General features: G+C 41.1%; 1 protein-coding gene across 1 annotated transcript in view; it reads right to left on the bottom strand.

The window, feature by feature from the left end:
• Positions 1 to 20756, bottom strand: part of LOC137983612 (uncharacterized) — an 85799-nt gene that overhangs the window by 22240 nt on the left and 42803 nt on the right. The window contains exons 34-50 of the mRNA XM_068830760.1: positions 19574 to 19838; positions 18378 to 18931; positions 17459 to 18004; positions 16590 to 16934; positions 14994 to 15993; positions 14141 to 14433; positions 12612 to 13949; positions 10712 to 11137; positions 10236 to 10370; positions 8261 to 8559; positions 7366 to 7527; positions 6435 to 6608; positions 5330 to 5435; positions 2857 to 3254; positions 1834 to 2022; positions 1248 to 1443; positions 403 to 689 (exon numbers count right to left, since the gene is read on the bottom strand). Of these exons, the coding sequence (XP_068686861.1) occupies positions 403 to 689; positions 1248 to 1443; positions 1834 to 2022; positions 2857 to 3254; positions 5330 to 5435; positions 6435 to 6608; positions 7366 to 7527; positions 8261 to 8559; positions 10236 to 10370; positions 10712 to 11137; positions 12612 to 13949; positions 14141 to 14433; positions 14994 to 15993; positions 16590 to 16934; positions 17459 to 18004; positions 18378 to 18931; positions 19574 to 19838 (6713 nt within the window). The remainder of the gene's footprint in view (positions 1 to 402; positions 690 to 1247; positions 1444 to 1833; positions 2023 to 2856; positions 3255 to 5329; positions 5436 to 6434; positions 6609 to 7365; positions 7528 to 8260; positions 8560 to 10235; positions 10371 to 10711; positions 11138 to 12611; positions 13950 to 14140; positions 14434 to 14993; positions 15994 to 16589; positions 16935 to 17458; positions 18005 to 18377; positions 18932 to 19573; positions 19839 to 20756) is intronic.

Below are 20756 nucleotides of genomic sequence, written 5' to 3'. Positions count from 1 at the left end.
GCTCCTCAATACCTCGGTACTACTCCCACCAAGATATTTGTTAAAAACGGAGTTGACCACCAGTATGTTGACATATTAATGCATAATGTGATATGCACAAAGGAAACCCATCAAAGAAAACCTTAACATGAGGGAAAACGTGATGACCCTTCATTCTTGGTCTTTCCTAGTTTTTGCCAGAAAATATCGAAAACAAATTTAATGTGAAAGGTCATTATGTACCGGGAAATTAACGCGAAAAGTGGTATTTCCGTGCAGTCTTGTACCCAAATAAGGAAAAGTACATATGATGATCCTGTTGGCGGGATACAGAATCGAGTGCAATGTTACCAGGTATGCTCTTTGAAGTACGCTACAAGGATAGACTCTACAAACCATAAAACAGTTGCATCATAAACACACCTCTCCTTTCTTAGCCCCAAAAGCTCTCAAGTCCTCCGGAGTTGCCATGGCAGCACGACCTCGCAAATTTAGTTTGGCGATCCACAATCCTTTGAGAGATTCGGTTTGTTGATTGATCTTCTGATAGAGTTGTTTAGCTTGATCTTTTTGCCTGGCGATTGCTCCCGTGACTTCTCGCGACTGCTGAGCCAAAATACCGTAAAATCGCCCTGATGTGAAGCCTTCTAAATCAACTTGTTGGTCGTAATCCCAGAATTCATCTTCCTTTACTTCCGCATCAACTTGAACTAAGATACAAAACCAAGAAGCAACTTGTCATTACTTGAGCTCCCCCAACCCTACCCCGCCAGGAAGATGCCCACTTGGTGGTACCCTTGGTTAGTCTCCAGCGTGCCCAGGGAAGGCCCTACACTCTGGAGAAAAAGTGGCTTTTTGGCTCTAGCTCCACCTGAGACGAGGAATATCAACTTAACCACTAAAAAGCAACGTATTCTTTCACGATGTTTGTGAAACTACTACACTTTAGGATTACCTTCAATTAAAAATTAGATCGCGCTTCCTTTCGTAATAGGGGAAATTGAGGGTTTTTACACTTTAAAAGTTAACAGAGAAAGTTTGTTAAAATAGGTTAACATTTTCTAAGGTTTTACAATGTATTTTCATAAGATTTTCTCGCAATTGATCACATATATTAATTAGAAAACGTCCTCCTTATGGATAACCTCTAAGGTTCCCTTTAATGTTTGTTCCGCATGACGTTGCTGTTGGTCCTTGTTAGGAAAATCTTTGAAAGTTATCCTGGTGGCGTTTTGGGGGAAATTCTACGCAGTTATGTCCCTACAAACCTTGGGGTCCTTGTTGCTGTAAAGCACCTTCGTCTGCATACTGATTCATTCCCTCCAGGTTTCTGTGATATTTTTTCACTGGGTGTACTGTGGAGCCTTTAGAGGAATAATCGTCGAAGTTGTACTTTTGGGCCAGGACCCTGTAGCGTGGGAACTTAAACGTTACTTTCTTCCACCCGTGTTTACGGAAGACAAGCTAGACCAGAGATAAAGAAGTAGAACTGAGACACTGCACTTCAAACAATCAGTAATATATCAGCTCTCGTAACCTGATATTGTTTGGTATTGTAAGCACGTTCTAAGTCATTGTTTTAATTGTTGTCTTTTGTTTTTTCCTTGGGTATCGAGCCATCCACATAATTGCTGGTTTCCATGTGACGTCATGGTGGAAATGTTGGATGGCAAGAACAATAACCTGTCTCTCTGCTGGGAACTAAACTTTATTATTATGCAAATTCTGCGTTGATAAAACCCAATTTTTTTTTTTTATCGAATTGAGGCAATGTGCGAAGACTCACAATCAAAAACTATTTTTCATTGGAAAAGGCCTTGCATTTTTAAACTTATGACTCAGCTAATATCTTACCAGGCCAATTAGAAGAATTAAAATCAAGGCCGCAAAGCCTCCTAACATGGCACCAATCAACAACCAGTCGGGCATAATCACAATATCCCTGGAGATAGCAATGCCATTCTGGATTACAACTCTGGGCGTGGTCGAAAAGAATGGTCCATCGTCAGCACACTGAGCTCCCTTGGCCATGACACGGACAAGCTGCAACACAATTAGTCGACATCAAAATTATTAGATAATCAAGCAAAAAATTAATGAAAGCAAGTGAATAAAGAGGTCGATGGCGTTGTAATAACAGCGACCTCTACACTGGAGTAACCATTACTTTCAAACTTAGTGCGCATGTTCATAATCGAGGTCGTACTACACTCTCGACCCCAGAGTTCTTCTCTTTTGTGCACGTCAGAGAGAGAGAGAGAGAGAGAGAGAGAGAGAGAGAGAGAGAGAGAAGCAGCATATGCAAAGAAAAAAGATCCGAGATTCTGGTGACGAGATTGGGTCGTACTAGTACTTCATAGAGTCATTCAATGTTTTTAAGAACGCGATTAAAGGACGTGCACTTGACGAATTTTTAAGCCATTGACACTCAATAGGTGTAATTAGGCGTCTCTTACAATTTTTACACAATATGGTAATGTTTTATCACTTTCAAATGTTTTTTGTCTATATGAGTGTGTGAACACTTTCATATGTTTATAATATTTAAAACTCGTCTTCTCATAGCTGATACACAGTAAGTTGTCATTCAGAGATCCAATGTTTCAACACTTCTGTGTTCTACGGGGTTAATCGAAATTTATCCCTCGCTACTGAGCCGCGAGGTGTAAGCTTCGTGAAATAGAACCATTGACTGTCATCCTTTCAAATATCAGACACTTTAAATCCACGTAAGAAAGAGCTTCTTCTCAGCCTTTGTGCAGATCTTCCAAGCAAATCCAACAGATAAAATTCACCAGTTGTTTTCCATTTAATCAACAAATCTCAATTATCATACAATGTATTTTTGAGGCCAGATTCGTTCATTTAACAACTCACCATTCGATTTTCTGGTCTTTGGCTTGAATGGAACACGTAGACACCTTCTTGGTCAAACTTGTAGGCAAACAGTTCAAACTTTGTGGACTCCAGTTGATGTCTTTCCTCTAATTCTTGAAACGGTCCATCATCAAAAGACGGATTGGTGTTGAACAAACTAGTTTTGTCATATACAGGGTAATCTGAATTACGCACTCTCCACATCATGAGAGAGCCATGTGTAAGACATACTGTAGGGTTTGGTACACCCCTGAACTCCAAATCTGTTACAGCTCTTCTTTTCCTCCGTCTTGAACTCGAAGACACGTTTAAGCTCTGAGAACTTTGCAAAATCGCATCGTTCAGAAGTGCTTCAAAGCCTTCACTATCTGGATCATATGCACCTTGCATTCTACCATCTGTCGGATGTCAGCACAATATTATCAGTCAATACCAGTCCCATTTAAAACTAGGCCTCAGTTGATCAAGTGGTGGATAGCACTATCACCTGATCAATCACTAACCACCGCTATGAAAACCAATTTCATTATCTGCACTGCAGCACTAAGTGATCTGTCCAGTGGATAGCTTAATCCAACGGTCCAATAACTGTGGCCTGATTTCAAACCAACTCGCTCACACTTGTGAATGACATAAATTTAACAAATCGAAAGTGATTAAGCGTTGTCTGTACTCTAGTCGACAACGATATTCGTCATCACAGTGGTCAAATTGTTATGGACAAATTTTGACCGCTGTGATGAAGAATATCGTAGTCGATAAGAGTACAGACAACGCTGAACCACTTTGATTTGTTTTTCACCACAATATTCAACGCCAAAGAAAGTTTTAATTTCAGAGCGTGACCAAAATCACGACACAAAGAAAGAGCAAGCGTTGTCTATAACTTTCTCGCAATATGATTGGTTTATTTCCCAACATGGGCGTTCCTGAAATTACATTGCGTGACAAATCGACGCGAGCATAGACTCTTACCGACAACGGCAAATTAGCCAATCAGATTGCGAGAATACAAGCAATTGTGATAAAAATCACTTTTGTCGGATTTATTTAATATTATATGAGTAAAAATAGACAAATTTCGATATATTAAAATTCAGTCCGAAACAAAAGGCATCATCTCGAGGCTCTGGGGAATAAATGTATAAGGATTTGTATGAGTTTATTCCCCAGAGCCTCGAGATGATGACTTTTGTTTCGGACTGAATTTTAATATATCGAAATTGGTCTATTATTTGTCGTAAGCCCCACAGTTGTGAGGCAACATTTGTTCGAGGCTTTCCTCGTCCAGGAAGACACTTCGACCATATTTGATCATGTAAATTGTACATAGGAAGGCTCATGTGACTTTTGGTTTTAAGATTTCACGGACAATGTGCTTCAATGTTATGCACTGAACTCCTGGATTTGAATGCTACTCGTCGGTTGGAGGCTATATACTGTACTATTTCAATGGACGACATGATATATGAAATGAATCATACATGTACATTGCACTGCGGATATGAAATCAAGTGAGCTATGATCCTCGCAGTTATGAAGGCAATTGTGGCAATTGCGTAGAGAAGGCTGAAAAATTCAGGACTTCAACGAGGTTTGAACCCGTGACCTCGCGATGCCGGTGCGACGGTAACTGCCATGATCATAGCTCACCTGATGCACTTTTTCAGAGAGACTATTCTAACTGTTTGAGCAACGTTACTGAAACGCCGGGGCAAACTTTAGACCCGCATTCTCAAAACCTTATAGGCAGATGGCATCATTTTACAAAACGTTCGGGGTGTTTTAAACAGGGAGCTTGAGCATGCGCGTGTTTGAGACGCGGACGGCAACCGGAAGTGAGCTGTTTTCCTTTTTAACTTGTCTTCACACAACCACATTTACATTGCTAAGTATCTTTTCTCCATTAGAGATGATTAGCATAAAATCTGGGAGACACCACTGACCTAGCGCGCGAAATGTTCTCTTCCGGTTGACGTCCGCGTCTCAATAACGCGCGTGCTTAAGCTCCCTATTTGGAGATCGTGTCCACAAACGGCAGTCGATTGAATGCACTATTGTGAACATGCCGATTTAAGTGACTAAAAGTTCCCTTTTAGAGCAACAATTGTGTACTGGTATTCTGTAATTGTTCCCAATCTTTTAGCACAAGGACTAGAGAATACGTTTTTGAGCGTGATTTATGTACAGATTCATCTCAAGAAAGGATGAAGGGAGAGAACTCATCCACCATACATGAACCTCTTCCAATAATTTTTTTCAATCTAAATTTAGCCCGTGGTCAGACAAGACACCTGAATGGTTCGTTGTGGCTGCGCGACCATGGGCACGAGACCAAAATAACTTTCAGAGCATGGCGCGAAGCTTAAAATAAAGACTACCATGTAGCAAGGGAATGTGTTCTCTCCCCTCATTCTCTTTTGGTCAGCTAGTCAGCTGTGATATCTAAAATTACAAAAAGATAATAAATTACCTTGCATGGCGATAAGGTTTAAGAACGACCCTTCACCATCAGCACAGTCAAAGGTTTGAAGGAAATTTGGAACATTGGACAGTTGAGAAAGATTAAACACCAAAGGCTGTTGAGAAAACGATACAAGTATGTATAGATCGCTTTTCACGTGGCGTCATTAAATTCTAAAATGAAAATTGCGAAATGTTTGCCTGCACTAACTTGAAGATAATCTAGATTTAAATCTTTTCACAAGTTTTGAGAGCCGCAGCGCCTTTTCCTTTTGAAAATACAGCATTTTTAATTTCCGAATTTCGCCTTGCGTGACATCCAGATAGTGGCAGTTTCGTTGGAAAAAAAGGCCTTTCCTTTTAACTTTCAACAGTTGCAACGTTTTAAGTCTTAAGAGATTGTGTTGATGCGTATGTGTACCAGTTCCGAGTGAAAAGAACGCGTTTTCATGGCAAAACGAATTGCAAATGTTTTTGTTGATTTCCGGAGGCAATTTTGGTGCACAATTTTGGCACACCAAAATGGGGCCTCCATGCAAAGCTCTTAAAGGTTTTGTGGGACGTTTCGGTCAATAACTGAAAAATGGTGTACCACACAGACTTAAGAAGTTGTATATATATTAGTCTTTTACAACATTTCGTTGTCTTTCCCTTTTTCATTGAACGGTTTATAATTTATTTTTGTTGCCTGACAGTGAAAACGACCTATAAGCACTCCTGCTCTATTTGAAGCACGCGACAGCTACCTGCCAGGCAACAAGGTAATAACCAGGCCCCAGTTTTTCGAAGGGTGGATAGCGCTATCCACTGGATAAATCACTATCCATTGAATAACTCAATTGGTTTTACTGGTGTTTATCCGCAGGATAGTGATTTATCCGGTGGATAGCGTTATCCACCTTTTGAACAACCAAGGCCAGGTTGTTTGGCTAGCTATCATCATCTACATTCCTGGGTGAAAGTTTTGCTACAATTTCCCAATAATCCTCTTTACTGTGCTTTATGCGAATGAAAATACTTTCTAGACGTGCTGTTTCCACGCACCAGAAGGTGTTAAAATTGGTGAATGACATTGAAGTATATTTCACCCAGGTGCTGTTACCTTTAATACTCACCTGTCCAACAGCTGGATTGATTATTAGTTTTGGTGTATCGGAACAATCAAGTTGAAGGCGTCGTCTCTGGTTGATTCTGCACTCTCTATCACAGATGTCATCAGTGCTTGTCACCCTGCACTTACAAACAGCCAGGTTACCAACGAAGCCAACAGAGCCCCGCTCATCGCATCCCTGGTCAAAAAAAAATATGAGAATCCCATCAAGTTAATGGAAACGCAAATGGAACAAAAAAGTAACAATGTTTACAATCAAATCTGTTTTAACTTTTAAAAAGAAAGCGTTTGTATACGCGTTAAATGATGGCGTAACCATGTTGAACAACTGAGACGTGTAACGGGGGAGATGCAAGGAAGTGCACAAAACACAACATAAGGACCTTGAGGAGAGAGGGGAGGCTTAGTAATTAGATCTTAGTAAATAGAATAGACTTCTACATGCAGATAATGTCTAAATGACAATATGAACAGCAGAAAAATCCACTAGTTGTGTGAGATCAAAAAAGGAAAAACAAGGAAACAAATGGTGAGACTGAATGACTCTCCTCTCTTTTCGCGAGAGGAAAACTTGCGCGAACGCTCTTTTGGGCTTTGAGCCTACCAAGCAATTCGTGAATTTTCATAGAAAAATACTGTTTTAAAAACCACTGGAAATTAGAGAAGGTCAGTATCACAAGCAGGAACAGGCTAATCTCGTGGAGGAGCTACGGTAGCAAATTAAGAAGACGGAGAAAGAGAGATGAGGGAATTTAAGAAACTTTAAACGAGGGCTTGACCGTTTTTAAATATACAGCAAAACAATTTAGAGAGAAGAAATGGCCGTAAGTAGGAGAAAATGAAAAAAAAAAAAGAAAGAAAACTGATATCAAAAAATATCCGTCACTAACTGAGAAAGGGGGAATTTGTCTTGGTATTAAGAGTAAAAAATATACCGTGGTGTTGCAATAGTCCTCCCACTGAACAGCATTCCAGCATTCGCCTTGGTCATTTCGCCAAGTGTCTTCAGGACATATTGGATAGGTCTTCTGAACACAATCTCGACTTTCACTGATCGATTCGTAACCATCCTCACATTCACATTTATATGACGTTGGCTAAGGATACAAATACTCAAGCCATTAGCGCAATGTTCAATCCATCAGTGGTTAAGGTCAGTGGTTTTCACTAGCAACGCAAGCGCAAGCGGAAGTACAAGGAAAAGGAAAAATTTTGTTCCTTGTGCTTGTGCTTATCAAGTGCTTCCGTCAACCCCGTTTTCACGGTGAAACGCTCTTGTGCTTGCCCTGTGCTTGCGTGGCTTGTGAAAGCCAGGCTTAAGGACGGTGCCTACTAATTAAAGATATTTTTGCCCCGGTGTGTGATTATGCAGGAAATGTAGATCTTAACAAGTGTTATTGAAATCCAAAAAGAAAATTGGGGGTAACCACGCATTTTTCAAAGATAATTCATGAATAATATTTGTAAAAAGCTTTAAAATACAAAGCAATGTATGGCGTTCTTTCTGAAATTGAAGCTTAATTATCTCTCAAAAATGCATGGTTACCCCCAATTTTCGTTTTGGATACTAAGAGTACTTACTAAGATTTACTTTCTCCGGATAGTTTTAAACCGCGCAAAAATATCCCTGTATTAGTAAGCATCACGGATAGGAAATCCGTGTATCTCGAGATGCGCAGAACGTTTGCGCAAGAACAATTATAGCAGGCACCGTCACGCCTTAAATACTTATTTTATGTAAGGCCTATGTCTTTCAGTGAATTGTCCCTTGAAACAGCAGGAGTCCAGCTAACTCTACACCTGCACCGAGGCGCTCAATTTCGCACCTACCTTGAAAATGCGGTTCTGTCCTTCACAACTGCACAAGTCAGTTCCTTGTTCCTTCGCTGTACCCTCACCACACAGCCTACATTCCTTTTGCCCGATTTTGTCGTTAAAGTAATTCTTCTTGCATGGTTTGCACTGTCCTGAATGCGAAGCATTTAGCGCATCATTGTATGTTCCATTGGGACATGCTCTGGGTAGTGTATCACCGCTCTCACAGTAGTGTCCCACTGGACATAGGTACGAGTTGGTTTTGTTCACTCCGTATGAAGAGTCATTCAAACCAGGATTGTCTGTAATGGCCCCTGTGCAAGAAAAAAAAATTCGATTTTTTTACAGTACAACTGCATTAGAGCCATTTTTCATCGTAGCAAGCCCAAACAACGCAAAAAACCAATCAGAAGTCGAAGCAGAGCGTTGAAGTCGCCTTTACCTAATGTGGCTCACGATCGCTTTCCGAACTCAGCGCCATAGCTGGGTTGAGTTTTGCTGGTTTCGTTTTTCCCCGGGCAATCCCTCTCGTTTTATTCGTTTTAAGGTGGTGGTGGTGGGTTTACTCTACAACACTGTTTCACTTAACGACAATGTTATGGATGCAATGGTATGTGGAGCGGATTAAGAGCCACCTTCTATTTTTCCATTTGTGAAGGCTATGAATCTGCTCCACAGAATTTTTTTAACATTGCAGAGAGTTTTATCTTAGTTTGCTAATCACTCTTCAACAACAAAAAAATGAGTGTCACAAAGTTCGTTTTTGAGATATAAGCACTTAAAACAAATATATAGGGCATTTCTAGATGCCTCTTTTGTTGCCATGGTAACATAATGTGTAACATTAATGATTGAGTCTTGTTAAGCGATCGATTATTGGTGTTTCATATGTTGACATAACTTTGCCTTTACGTGAAACATTTGGGAAGATCCAGTCCTTCCAAACGGTACAGTTTATTGAAAGTATTAAGACTGGCTTGCGCCTCCCTAAGTTGATTTGTACTGTCCCCAATAAGTTCTCAGCTGTAACCTTGAGACTTGAAGAAAAATGTAATTATTATCATCATAACTTGTTGGAGAGAGGTTTTAAGGTCAAGAATCAGGCGAACCAATCCCAATTAATCCAATTTAATGTTGAGCATATTTAAGAACATGATCCGGTAGGGAGAGAGAGACTGCATAAAAGAATGGCTACGATGGGATGAGCCAAGCTCTCCACGCATTTCAAGTCAAACTGCGACTTGTTCGGAAGCAAAATGGAAGTACTCGCCTCGTCAACGACATTGTGGCTTAATTTTATTGCTTCTCTACTCTTCTCCCATAGGTTTTTCTCCGAATATTCGGGTTTTCCTCGCCAATCGAAACAAACAACATTGGACTTGATCACAGGTGCCCCAAGCTCACAACGCGATTTTGCGATGCATACAAACGAGGGTATACACGAGTACTCATATGACTATATCGACAAAATGGCCTTACAATGGCTTATGAATCGACAGAAAATAGAAGTTAACGACACATATTTAAGGTAGGGAAAGTTTATTGCAAGAAAAGGACATCTTATTCAACTTGACTTCATTTTTAACCCCTTTTACTATTAAACTCTCTTATCACATGTATTGCAAAGTCGCGTTGTGACCTTGGGGCGACTGTGACTTGATTCGCTTGGATCGGATGCCATTTACAGTTCCTTAAACCATTAGAGCACTTGTGTGAAGCTATATAAGCTTGAGACTTGCATGAAGTGATTTTTATTACTCATGCACTCCCTTCTCAATAATCACTTCATGTTGTGTCCTACTTGTATGTATGGAAGCAGGTGATTTCCGGCATATATCTGGAGGAAACAACTTGCCAGGAAAATCCAACAAGTCCATTGAATTATTCCTTGTTCTGATAAGAGAAAAATCCCATGAATGATACCGTGTCTTTTAGGTCTTTCAAAGACATACTTTTTTCAGGCTAAATTATAAGAACCTTTTGTTTTTACCTTCAAAGCAAATAACCCCTCCTCTGCAGACCCTGCACAATGCACGGTTGGGTTCACTACCATAGCTACCAGGTCTGCAGATCTCACACGTTTCGTTAAAATTCTTTCCCTTGGCATCGTCTTTGTGTCTATAACCTGTCAAGATGCAAAGATGGCAATATTAACACGAAGACATCTTGTTCCACTCAGAATTCATAGATCACATAAAGGGGGCACTTTTTCTCATCCAGGAAATCGCTTTGAAAATCAGTTATGTTCAGGATTACAAGAAATGCGATACGACCCAATTTCGATAAGCGCAACGAAGTGCTCTCTCATTCAAGTTGACAGAATGCTAGGGGAAACTTAGTCCAAGCCGACTTGTGACGTCAGTTCAGGCATGGATCGATTACTATTAATATAATATCTGGCCTGCTAGTTGCCCTTTCTCGCAGTAGGAGACTCAATTGCTAAAGGTGCAGCTCACTTAAACTTACCTAATGGACAAATATTTGGATAACAGGGCCCTGCATCTTGATGGTATGAATCATTATAACATCGATTGGCCGGATCACAGTAATATCCCTCAGGACAAGATATAGGCGCAGGAGATCTCTTGGGACAGTAATACCCTTCAGGGCACGGTATTTGCGATTTGGTTTGTTCGCAAAAGTAACCAGCAAGGCAAACAGCAGGTGCAGTCCTTCCAGGAGGGCAATATGTGCCATTCGGACATTCGTATCCATAAAAACTACTGTTGGAGAGTGGACAAAAGCGCCCAGCGGGGCATAAATGACACTCGGATATATTGCGAGCTCTTGTGGTATCACGGAATGTTCCATTTGGACAGGGAATTGGATAGTTTGTAGCATTTGGGCAATACTGACCAACTGGGCACGGAGAGGTCCTATAATCAGACAATGCTGCAAAGAAATATTCACGTTAAGTCAGATTTAAATTTGAGAATTAAATTCGAATCAAGATAGTTCCAACTACACAAAAAGTGTACACAGAAATCGTGATCCATAGGTTTCCTTTCCCGTGTTTGAGGACTTGTAGGTGTAGTATAGAATTTTATCTGATTTTCATACATCTTCTTCCCTTGCGTTCGATTAAGTTTATTCATCGTTTTCAAAATCATGATTCGGTCAATGCTTTCTTTCTAAATACGATATATGTTTTGGTTTAGAGCGACTTTCATATGACCTTGAAAAATAAACGTAAAATTGAACATACACAAAAATGAAAAACATTTAATTGGCTTATCGAACAAAAACAAACGAGCGCGAATTTTCATTAGCTTAGCGAACGCGGATGCAAACAACGTCATCTCTCCATGGAACTATCTGGAAAGCGATCTGCATTTCGCTTTGACGTCATATGAAATGCAGTAATGTGATTGGACAATTGAAATGTTTACTACGCATAAAAGGAGAAACTTTGTTTTAGTCTTGCCAAACATTGGTCCGTGAAACAAATCACAAATACTTTTTCAAGGTCATACGAAAATCGCTCTATCAGTACTTATTCACCGTTTATCTGTACAGAGTTCATTCTGGTTCGCTATTTGAACCTTACGGCACCTGCGCACTCCTCGTGCTAACATGAATGCACCAATTAGAGACGCTTTTGATTGTTCTTCACGAAAACCAATGAGAAGGCAGTTTGTTTAAGTGTTTCCCAGAGCTCTTCTCTCCCTCATTCAAGAGAAGAGCTCTGGGGTCGAGATTGAGCGTTACGTAGGTTTGTAAGTATCATTTCACTTGTCATTTCGCTTTTTTGTTGTTTTTAACTTTCTTGTTGGTTTTTGTTCTCTTTGTTCATTAAGTAAACTTGTATTTCAATTGCCTTTATTAAATAAAGAGCTGAATTTGAAATTGAAAGTCGTTTATATTTTGAAAGTCAGATGAAGAAGAAGGCATTGGAGCATCGTGTTATTTTGGCCAAAATAGAGCCTAGAACTCTAAGTTTTGCAATTACTACGAAAACCACCAATCTGTGGAATGGGGCCAAACTATTGAGTGACAGGCCCGCCCACTCAAGTTAAACATTTTGATGAAATTCCTGTCCCACGGTGTGAGCAGTAGCCAGCTTCCGCCGTCAAGGTGTACCGGAACAACCACAATAATGGAAAGATACACTTTCAAAACCATGAGTCCCGGGGGAAAATGGATAAAATTGTTTTTAGCCCAGTGAAGAGGTCGCAAGTACAACCATGGATTCGCTGTTACTTCGAGTGCAAGAAAGGTCCCCTGGCCTCAAAAGTAGCGTCGAACACAACACCTCTCAAGAATTTGAACTATTTACAAGGGAAAGTGGGTGGGACAGCGACTTAGTAATTCGGGCTCATTCCACAAATCAGTCGTTTTTGTAGTGAGAGTGTGGACTGGTTCATACCTTCATACCGGCAATAGTACCCAGCAGGACACGGATGACAGAAGCTGATATCTGTTGCACCGGACACATTATTGAAGGTTTGCCGTGGACAGGGCTTTTTAGTATCGTTGTACGGGCAGTAGTATCCAACTGTGCAATCCTGAGGAATTGAGCTTGCAGAATCACAGATCTTGCCAGCAGGACACGTTTGACACTCTGCTTCTGATCTGGCTCCTTCATATGGAATAACTAGTCCAGGCTTACAAACCGTTCCATTTCGTGCCCCAGCAGGACAATAGAATCCTATCGGACACAAATGACCAATTATTTTCTTTGGGTCATCTGGAGTTGGTGTGGGGCTTCCAATCTTACAGAGGTATCCGGCAGAACATTTATCTGTGATAACACCTAGTTGGCAATAGTGCCCAACATCGCATGGTTTGCACTGATCTGCATTACTAAGCTTGGAAGCATTGGTATCAGTGAATGTTCCATTTGGACAGACAATCGGGGTATGGGTTCCATTTGGACAGTAATGATGTGCTGGACAAGATAATGGATCAGAGGTGTTGGCTGGACAGTAATAACCCTCGGGGCAGATATCACATGAAGCCTCGTGTATCCTTCCTTGGTAAGTCCCTGGGTGGCAACCAAATGGGTTAGTAGTACCATTTGGACAGTAATGTCCTCTTGGGCATTGGAAGCGACTAGGGTACGGTGTACGAATATCCTCTTCAGCTGGGCAGTAATAGCCCGCAGCGCAGTGACTGGTAGCCACACGAAGTCCCGGTTTGAGACAGTATTTACCACCAGTGCACGGTAGACAGTCATTGCGAGACGCCGCTCCATCATAAGGCCTAAGGGTACCCTCTGGGCATATGGTACCGTTTGTTGTACCCTCTTCACAGTAATACCCAGGTGGGCAAGGTCCATTGTAACCATCATTTGGTGCATTGAATTTGGCACCACCTCTGCATAAGAATCCTGCTCGGCAAGGCCCTGTGGCATTTGCTTGTCCAGCATATTGACAGTACTTGCCAGGAGGACATGGGAGACACTCATTGAAAAACCTCTTATTCTCAAATGGTAAATATGTTCCCATTGGACACGTCTCACCATCAGGTAACATAGTGCCACCAGAACAATAATGACCGGGTGAACAAGGAATTAAATCTATCATGGCTGTGTTTGGACAAGTGAAACCAGGAAGACACTTTTTACATTCACTGAGACCTTCGACAGGTCCGTATTCACCTCTTGGACATGCTTTTTCACGGGACGTTCCCTTGGGACAATAGTGCCCTTTGGGGCAGATCTTTCCCCCTTGTTCAATGAGTGTCGGTCGTGGGTTAGTTGAGCCTAGAATGAAAAAAAAGGAGATCATTCTCATGGATTGATTGGTTTTCTTCATAATGGTCATTCCAAAAAAAAAAACATCGAGAATAGGAAATGCACTGCATGTCGTTAAGACAAGTAATATCAGAAAGGTTTTTTGGGATAGTAAAGGAACGACCAATTTAACATCGAGGTAAGGGGTGCAAATGGCTCACCTAAGATACAAACATAACCAGGGTCACATTCTCTCTCTTCAACAATGGTAGCGTTTGGATCGCAATAATATCCTGGACTGCAAGGTTTACAATCAGACACATTTCGATTTCTCTTCGAGTTTGCAAAAGATCCCCGTGGGCAGGGTGTGGGGATGTAGCTCCCCTCTAGGCAGTAATGTCCAATCGGGCATTCAGCATAGGATGGATTTGGAACTTTGCTGCTGCCATTGCAGTAATATCCTGGTAAACACAAAGCTTCTGGTTTAGATAGACCCTCTTGTCGACAATAATACCTGAAAAGCAATGTTAAAATAAAATTTTCATTTTGTGGTACTCCACGAATGCATATATGTCCATGGCTATTTAACCACAGGAACAGGGGTAACACTTCCTTGTAATGTTATTGTGTTACCTTAAAATGGAGTTATTATCATCATAGGTTCTTGTAGATGATATGATTGTGCCCTGGGCACCATTAATAGATGCATACTACTGAATATCAAAGTTAACTTGCTTAAAATTGAAGCAATCTTTGGGGCATGAAAGCTAAGTTTATAACATTGTGATGGTTTAAAATACTCTATCTAAAACGGATTCGTTTCTTACGGATAGTAGGTATTTCATGTGTAAAATGTTTTGTGCAATACTCAAGAAATCCATTCTCAGATAACAAGGAACCACTACTAACTGGTACTCCTGCAGAAAAAACGTTCACTAAAAATAATTTACCCGTTGTTTATGGAAAAACAAAAAATCAAAGGTAGGATTACAAATGTGCATCATAAATTTAAAGCATCCAAAAGTGAAATTATTTGAGGTTTGACATGTAAGACATCGTAAGACAATTTATTACCTCGGTGGACATTCAGTGCATTGGCCAGCCCGCTCTAGCCGAGTTTTGTTACTCCAAGTTCCACTTGGACACTTGTGCTGCGTTGAAAATGACGTACCTCGAGGACAGAAATGCCCAATGGGGCACTCTCTACCTGTTAGATTGCTTACTGCTTGTGCTGTGTTGTCGCAGAAGTATCCTGCCAAGCACTCATCACATAAATGTGAATACTGGCTCGTTTCAAATGTGCCATTTGGACAGCGCTGTGGAACAGGAGATCCCTTGACACAGAAATGCCCGACAGGGCAGGGGTAATCATTAGGACTTGATGCCGATTGGCCCGGTGGACAGAAATATCCTTGATCGCAAAGCCCTTGAGGTTCTGCAAGCCCACTGTTGTTGCAGTAATGACCAGCCGTGCATTCTATGCACTCAGACTCATTCTTGTGATTTTTCCCCGGTAAGTAGTAACCAGGTTGGCATGCCTGTGGTACGGGAGAACCTAATTGACAGTAGTGACCTTCAATGCAATCAATCTCTTGCCGAGAACTTGATCCCAACGGACAATAGTAACCAGGATCACATTTTTCTTTTGGCTCATGAAGCTGATAGTCATCACAGAAAAAGCCAGGGGTACACTTGGTCATATTGTGAGAACCTTGTTTGCAGAAGTGCCTTGGAGTGCATTGTGTTGCACTTGGCATTGATTCCTCGTCTCCTCCAGGGCAGTAAAACCCAGCACTGCAAGTGTTAGTAGGCTTATCATTGCCATACCCAGCACAATAGTAGCCTGGTTCACAAGGTAAACAATCCAGTGAAGAATTCCCTAGTGGCTTGGGGTTGTATGTACCTGGACGACATGGCTTGAAGTAAGGATGAGGGGTCCTTTCAGGGCAGTAATAACCTATTGGGCATTCATTGCCGATGAAGGTTGTGGAGTTGGCATAGCAATAGAATCCCTTTGGACAATCTTTGCAACTCGACTGGCCCTCCATGTCTTGATAGTAACCAGCAGGGCAACCTATTGAAAATAAGTTTTCATCCATTTAGACACAGCTTCAAGTACTCTTCCTTTCCAAATGAAAAAAACAGTTCAAAGAAAAATATCCAAGTGCGCTTTGTGCAATTACTGGAATGTTAATGTTAAGTTCATTCAAATTTTGAACAGAAACCTGTGGTCAAAATAGACGTTTTCAGGAATAATTTAAACTCATTCCAGGCTTCCTCCAGTTTTTTTGCCATTTTATGGCATTCATTTGGATTATAGCAACAGCTAATTGGGAGAAAAGGCAATCCGTGTTAGCCAAGATGAAAAGCAACAGAGAATGATACCAAATGAATTTTTCTCTCAACTCTGTCATTATGATGCAGAAAGAAACCCTCAAAACCTTGTTCATTTTGTACCAGGATTCATTATTGTTAGTATGGATGGTCGATAAAAATAATAATAATTTAGCGCCCAGTCATTTTCAATATTTCAACCTGTAAAAAAAGTTTCTTCGCCAATAAAATTAAGCACTAATTTTTAAACAAATTACAGGACTTGTTTTCGGCACTACATTCTCTGTTGTCCATGTTTTGTGTATGTGTTGGATTGTTAGCTGTAAATGTGCTTACCCTCGAAAATGTGACTCCCTTCTTGACAGAAGTAACCACGGGGACAAATATCACCAATTGTGAGATGCTCAAAATGGGCGGGGCACTGTGTCAAGTTTGTCATATAAGGATTAGGTGAAGCAGCTCCAGAAACACAGTAATAGCCAGCACTGCAGTTGCCCGTGGGCTTGGTTAGATTTGCTCCACCACAGTATTTCCCACCAGGGCATGGCGTGCAGTCTTGCTCGCGTACCAAGTTCTTTTGCTTACTATAAGTACCAGCAGGACACTTTTTCCAATCTGCTCCAGTGCCATTGGGGCAGTAGAAACCCTCAGGGCAGTTATGTTTGGCTGAGTTTGAGTTGCCTGTTGAGATTCAAGGATACAAAAAACCACTCTATTTAAAATTATATAATAACCCTAGTTATTCACGGATTATTTGATTGGTTCTTGCCCATGATCTATTAGAGACACACTCGGCTATCGCCTCGTGTGCCACTTTTTTGTTCTTACCACATTTTGACGTCATCTGTGATCTATTACTGAACAGACGCACGGCAACATGGAATCTATTTGTTAATTTAAACTTGAGATACCATTGGGACTGAGGACACAGGAAATAGTACCTGCTCTCATTGTAGTTACAAATCTTGAGCTTTTAAGCTCATACCCATTGTGGTGAAAGTTGTTTAAATTTTATGAGTTCTATAGTTCTTTACATACCGGTATATATATTTTTTGAGTGAGAGGGAGAGGGCGAGTACAACAATAGGAGTTCTATCCAATGGATTTTTTTTGGCAGATTTAGTTAATAATAATTATTGTCATCAATGTCTGCTTAATGTGGAGAGACTAAACAGAATAATGAAAGACAACATTAAATGTCGTACCTGGAATAACTAGTTCTGGCACACAGTAAAAGCCTTGCGGACACTCAAGGCAAACGAAAGATCGTTCACTTTCAGCAAAAGTCCCTGCAGCACAGTGCTGAGGTTCAGCACTTCCTCGAGGACAATGTTTGCCAGCAGGACAGGGGAATGGATTGCTGACATTTTGACCCTTGGGACAGTAGTACCTTGCATCACACTGGCCCTTAGGAGCAACTAGGCCCTCGTCATCGCAGAAGAAGCCTGGTCTGCAATCAGTGCAATCTTCAGCCTTCTGAAGCTTAGTGCTATTTGAATATGTTCCAGAGGGACATGGTGAAGGATGAAAAGTTCCCACTTTGCAGAAGTGGCCTGGCGGACAAGGTACTTCTTCCTTATTGGTGGAGCGAGGTGGACAGTAGTACCCAGCACTACAAGGTCCTGTTGTTGTTGTCAGAGCTGTTGTATTGCAAAATTCTCCACCACTGCAATTTAAACACTCGTGTTCAGCATGAAGGCCGATTGCTGGGCTGTATGAACCAGCCGGACATGCAATGGGATCATCAATGCCTACAACACAAGGAAGTCACAAATATTACTTCGCTACAAGCATAAAAAATGTGCAATTGTGCAAACAACGTTTTCACTTATATTTAAAGAACAAAATGTAGGTGCTGAGTGCATGTGGATGCTGGGGAGCACCTTATAGACCTAAGACCAGTGTATTAATAATAACAGAATTTATCAGAGTTCAACAAGGTGGTCTCTGAGAAGAGCCTTTCTGCAGAGACCTACATTGTAATATAATTGACTTTGAGATGCCTTGAACAGCAAAAAGACAATATTCAATACAGAATACAAATCAGACTAGACAAGCTAGCCAACCTTTGCTTCCTATCTTTGGATACAAAACTAAACCAAAGTGTGACAAAAGGTTTCATACCTTCAGGACAGTAATGTCCTGCAGGACAGATGTTTGCCTTGTCTCCAAGGTTAGGAGTTGTAGTGTTAGCACCTTCTCGGCAGAAATACCCAGCAGCACACAGTCTGTTTGGCCTGACAAGACCCCATTCATCGCAAACATAGCCACCAGTACATGGTAGACAATCTGCCCTTTCATCCATACCAGTTCTGTTGTTGAATGTTCCAGGAGGGCACTTGAACTCGACAGCATACCTTGTTCCACTGGGACAATAATGACCTTCTATGCAAATTTCAAATGTGATTACAGGTCCATTCGTATTATTACAGTAATGACCACTTGGGCAAACCTTGCAGGTTGATTGTCTAGTGTAATTTTGATAAAAGCCAGCACCACATGGTATAGGATTAGAACTGCCTGATGGACATTTGTGTCCCTCAGGACACAAATATTGACTGCTATTTTCTGCCCCTCCAGTACAATAGTAACCAGGTGCACAGGGTGCTGTAGGCACTGAAAGTCCACTGCCACCACAGTACCATCCTGGAGTACAGTCTTGGCAATCAGTGATGTTCCTGTTGGAACAGATTAGGGTAAAAGCAAAATGAAGATCCAGGCTTGTGATGGCAAAGGGATCAGCAGGTAAAGAACACTGCCATGGCTTTGAGGGACACAGGTAATTCATGTACTCTTAAATTTGCTAATTTATTAAATCAATGAGCCACTATGGCAGGTGATGGCACAATCAGACTCCCTTGTAAGGTGTAAGGTCTCTTAAAATCTCCTTTCTAAACTGAAGATAAAACATATTAATCAACATGGACAGTTAGTTAAACTATTGGCCCTATGAGATTTACAGCAAATAGCTGAATATGTATCGGCTTCATCTGTATCAAAAACAACTCATTATCAGAAACCCATAAGGGGTGAAACGTGTAACGCGCGTTCACAGCTTCCGAATATTCAATGCGAACTGATTGGTTGAATGTTTCAGTGCTAAGTACCATATTAGGAAACCCCTCGCTCTTGTTGTTCCAAATATGGTACTTAGCAAATTGAATATTCAGAAGCTTGCTTCCCAGCACACAAGGGGCCGTTACACGTTTCAACCATTATGGGTTTCTGTCATTATCTAATAAAGTAAAATGATTTTAACCTACTCCAAACAACAGTGATATCAGCTTAAAAATGGCTTAAAAATGGCTTAAAAATCTTACCGGTTTCCTGTGCTGTTTAAGAATGTTCCAATGGGACAATTCTGAGGAGCACCACTTCCCCGTGGGCAATAAGTTCCTTTTGGGCACACATCTCCACTCCTTCCATCAGTTGGTCGTGCCTGACTAGCACCTGAATTACAGTAATAGCCAGCCTCACAATCATACTCTGGTTGAGATAGTTCCTCACGTGGGCAATATTTTCCCCGGTCACACAGTATTGGCAATGCTGATCCATTGGGACAATAATGAGCCACTGGACAACGAGCTGAGGAAAAGATTAAAACAAATAAAACAGGTTTCAGTTAGCTTTGCAAATGTAAAAAGTAAACAAAAGTGAGAGATCTCTTGAACACAGATTGAAGTCAAAGATTCAAGGAACAATAAATTCACGTGATAAATTTCTGTTCACAACACACTGACAGCAGCCTTCTCAAAAATTTTTGGGGAGCACAACATAAGGAAAGTGGAGACGGTTTGGTGCTAAAGGCACCCAAGCGAGTGCCCAAAGGATGCAAGCTTCTAAGGGGGTCTGCGGCATGCTCCCATAGGGAATCTTTTAAATTTAGACACTCACAGATGCAATTTAGTGCAATCTGGGGGATTTCACCTATGGAATTGACACTTGCATAGAGTCTGATAAGAAATACTGGAATGTTGGTTAAATAAACATTTCATGTGCGCGACACAAAAAAAAATTGCAGACGCAAATTTGTACGTCAAACAAGCTTTTTTTCAAGCTTTTATATTATCTCCAGTGACTTTACGTTCGAGCTAAAAATGTGTTGTGTCTGACGTTTTCTGACTGGAAGGAGATAGTCAAGCTTTCTGAGGAGGCGGCTCATTGAGCCATTGACCGGCCGGTTTTGAGAAGGCTGTGATAGAGATGCAAAGGTGCCCTAACGGTGCATCTGAACCTGCTAATGTCACACCATCGGGTACATTAGTCTGCCTCAGCCGTATTGCTACAAGGGTGGCTGCAGTCATTCATAACAGTCTGGACAGGCAGCACTCCTGCGAGTGACACTAAATAGATTTTTCTCTGTCTAATGCCGGACGATTTTACTCGTAAATGCGGGCTGGTTCAAGAGTCAACGGGTTAACAACCTCCACATCCACTTAAAAAAGTTTCACAAACAAGTTGCTAAAGGTCAATTAACCATCGTAAGAAAGTTAACAAAGGCCT

Source organism: Montipora foliosa, chromosome 13, assembly GCF_036669935.1.
Source record: "Montipora foliosa isolate CH-2021 chromosome 13, ASM3666993v2, whole genome shotgun sequence".
NCBI lineage: Eukaryota > Metazoa > Cnidaria > Anthozoa > Scleractinia > Acroporidae > Montipora > Montipora foliosa.
The sequence above is the reverse complement of the archived record's forward strand: the minus strand, read 5'-3'. Positions and strand labels throughout refer to the sequence as shown.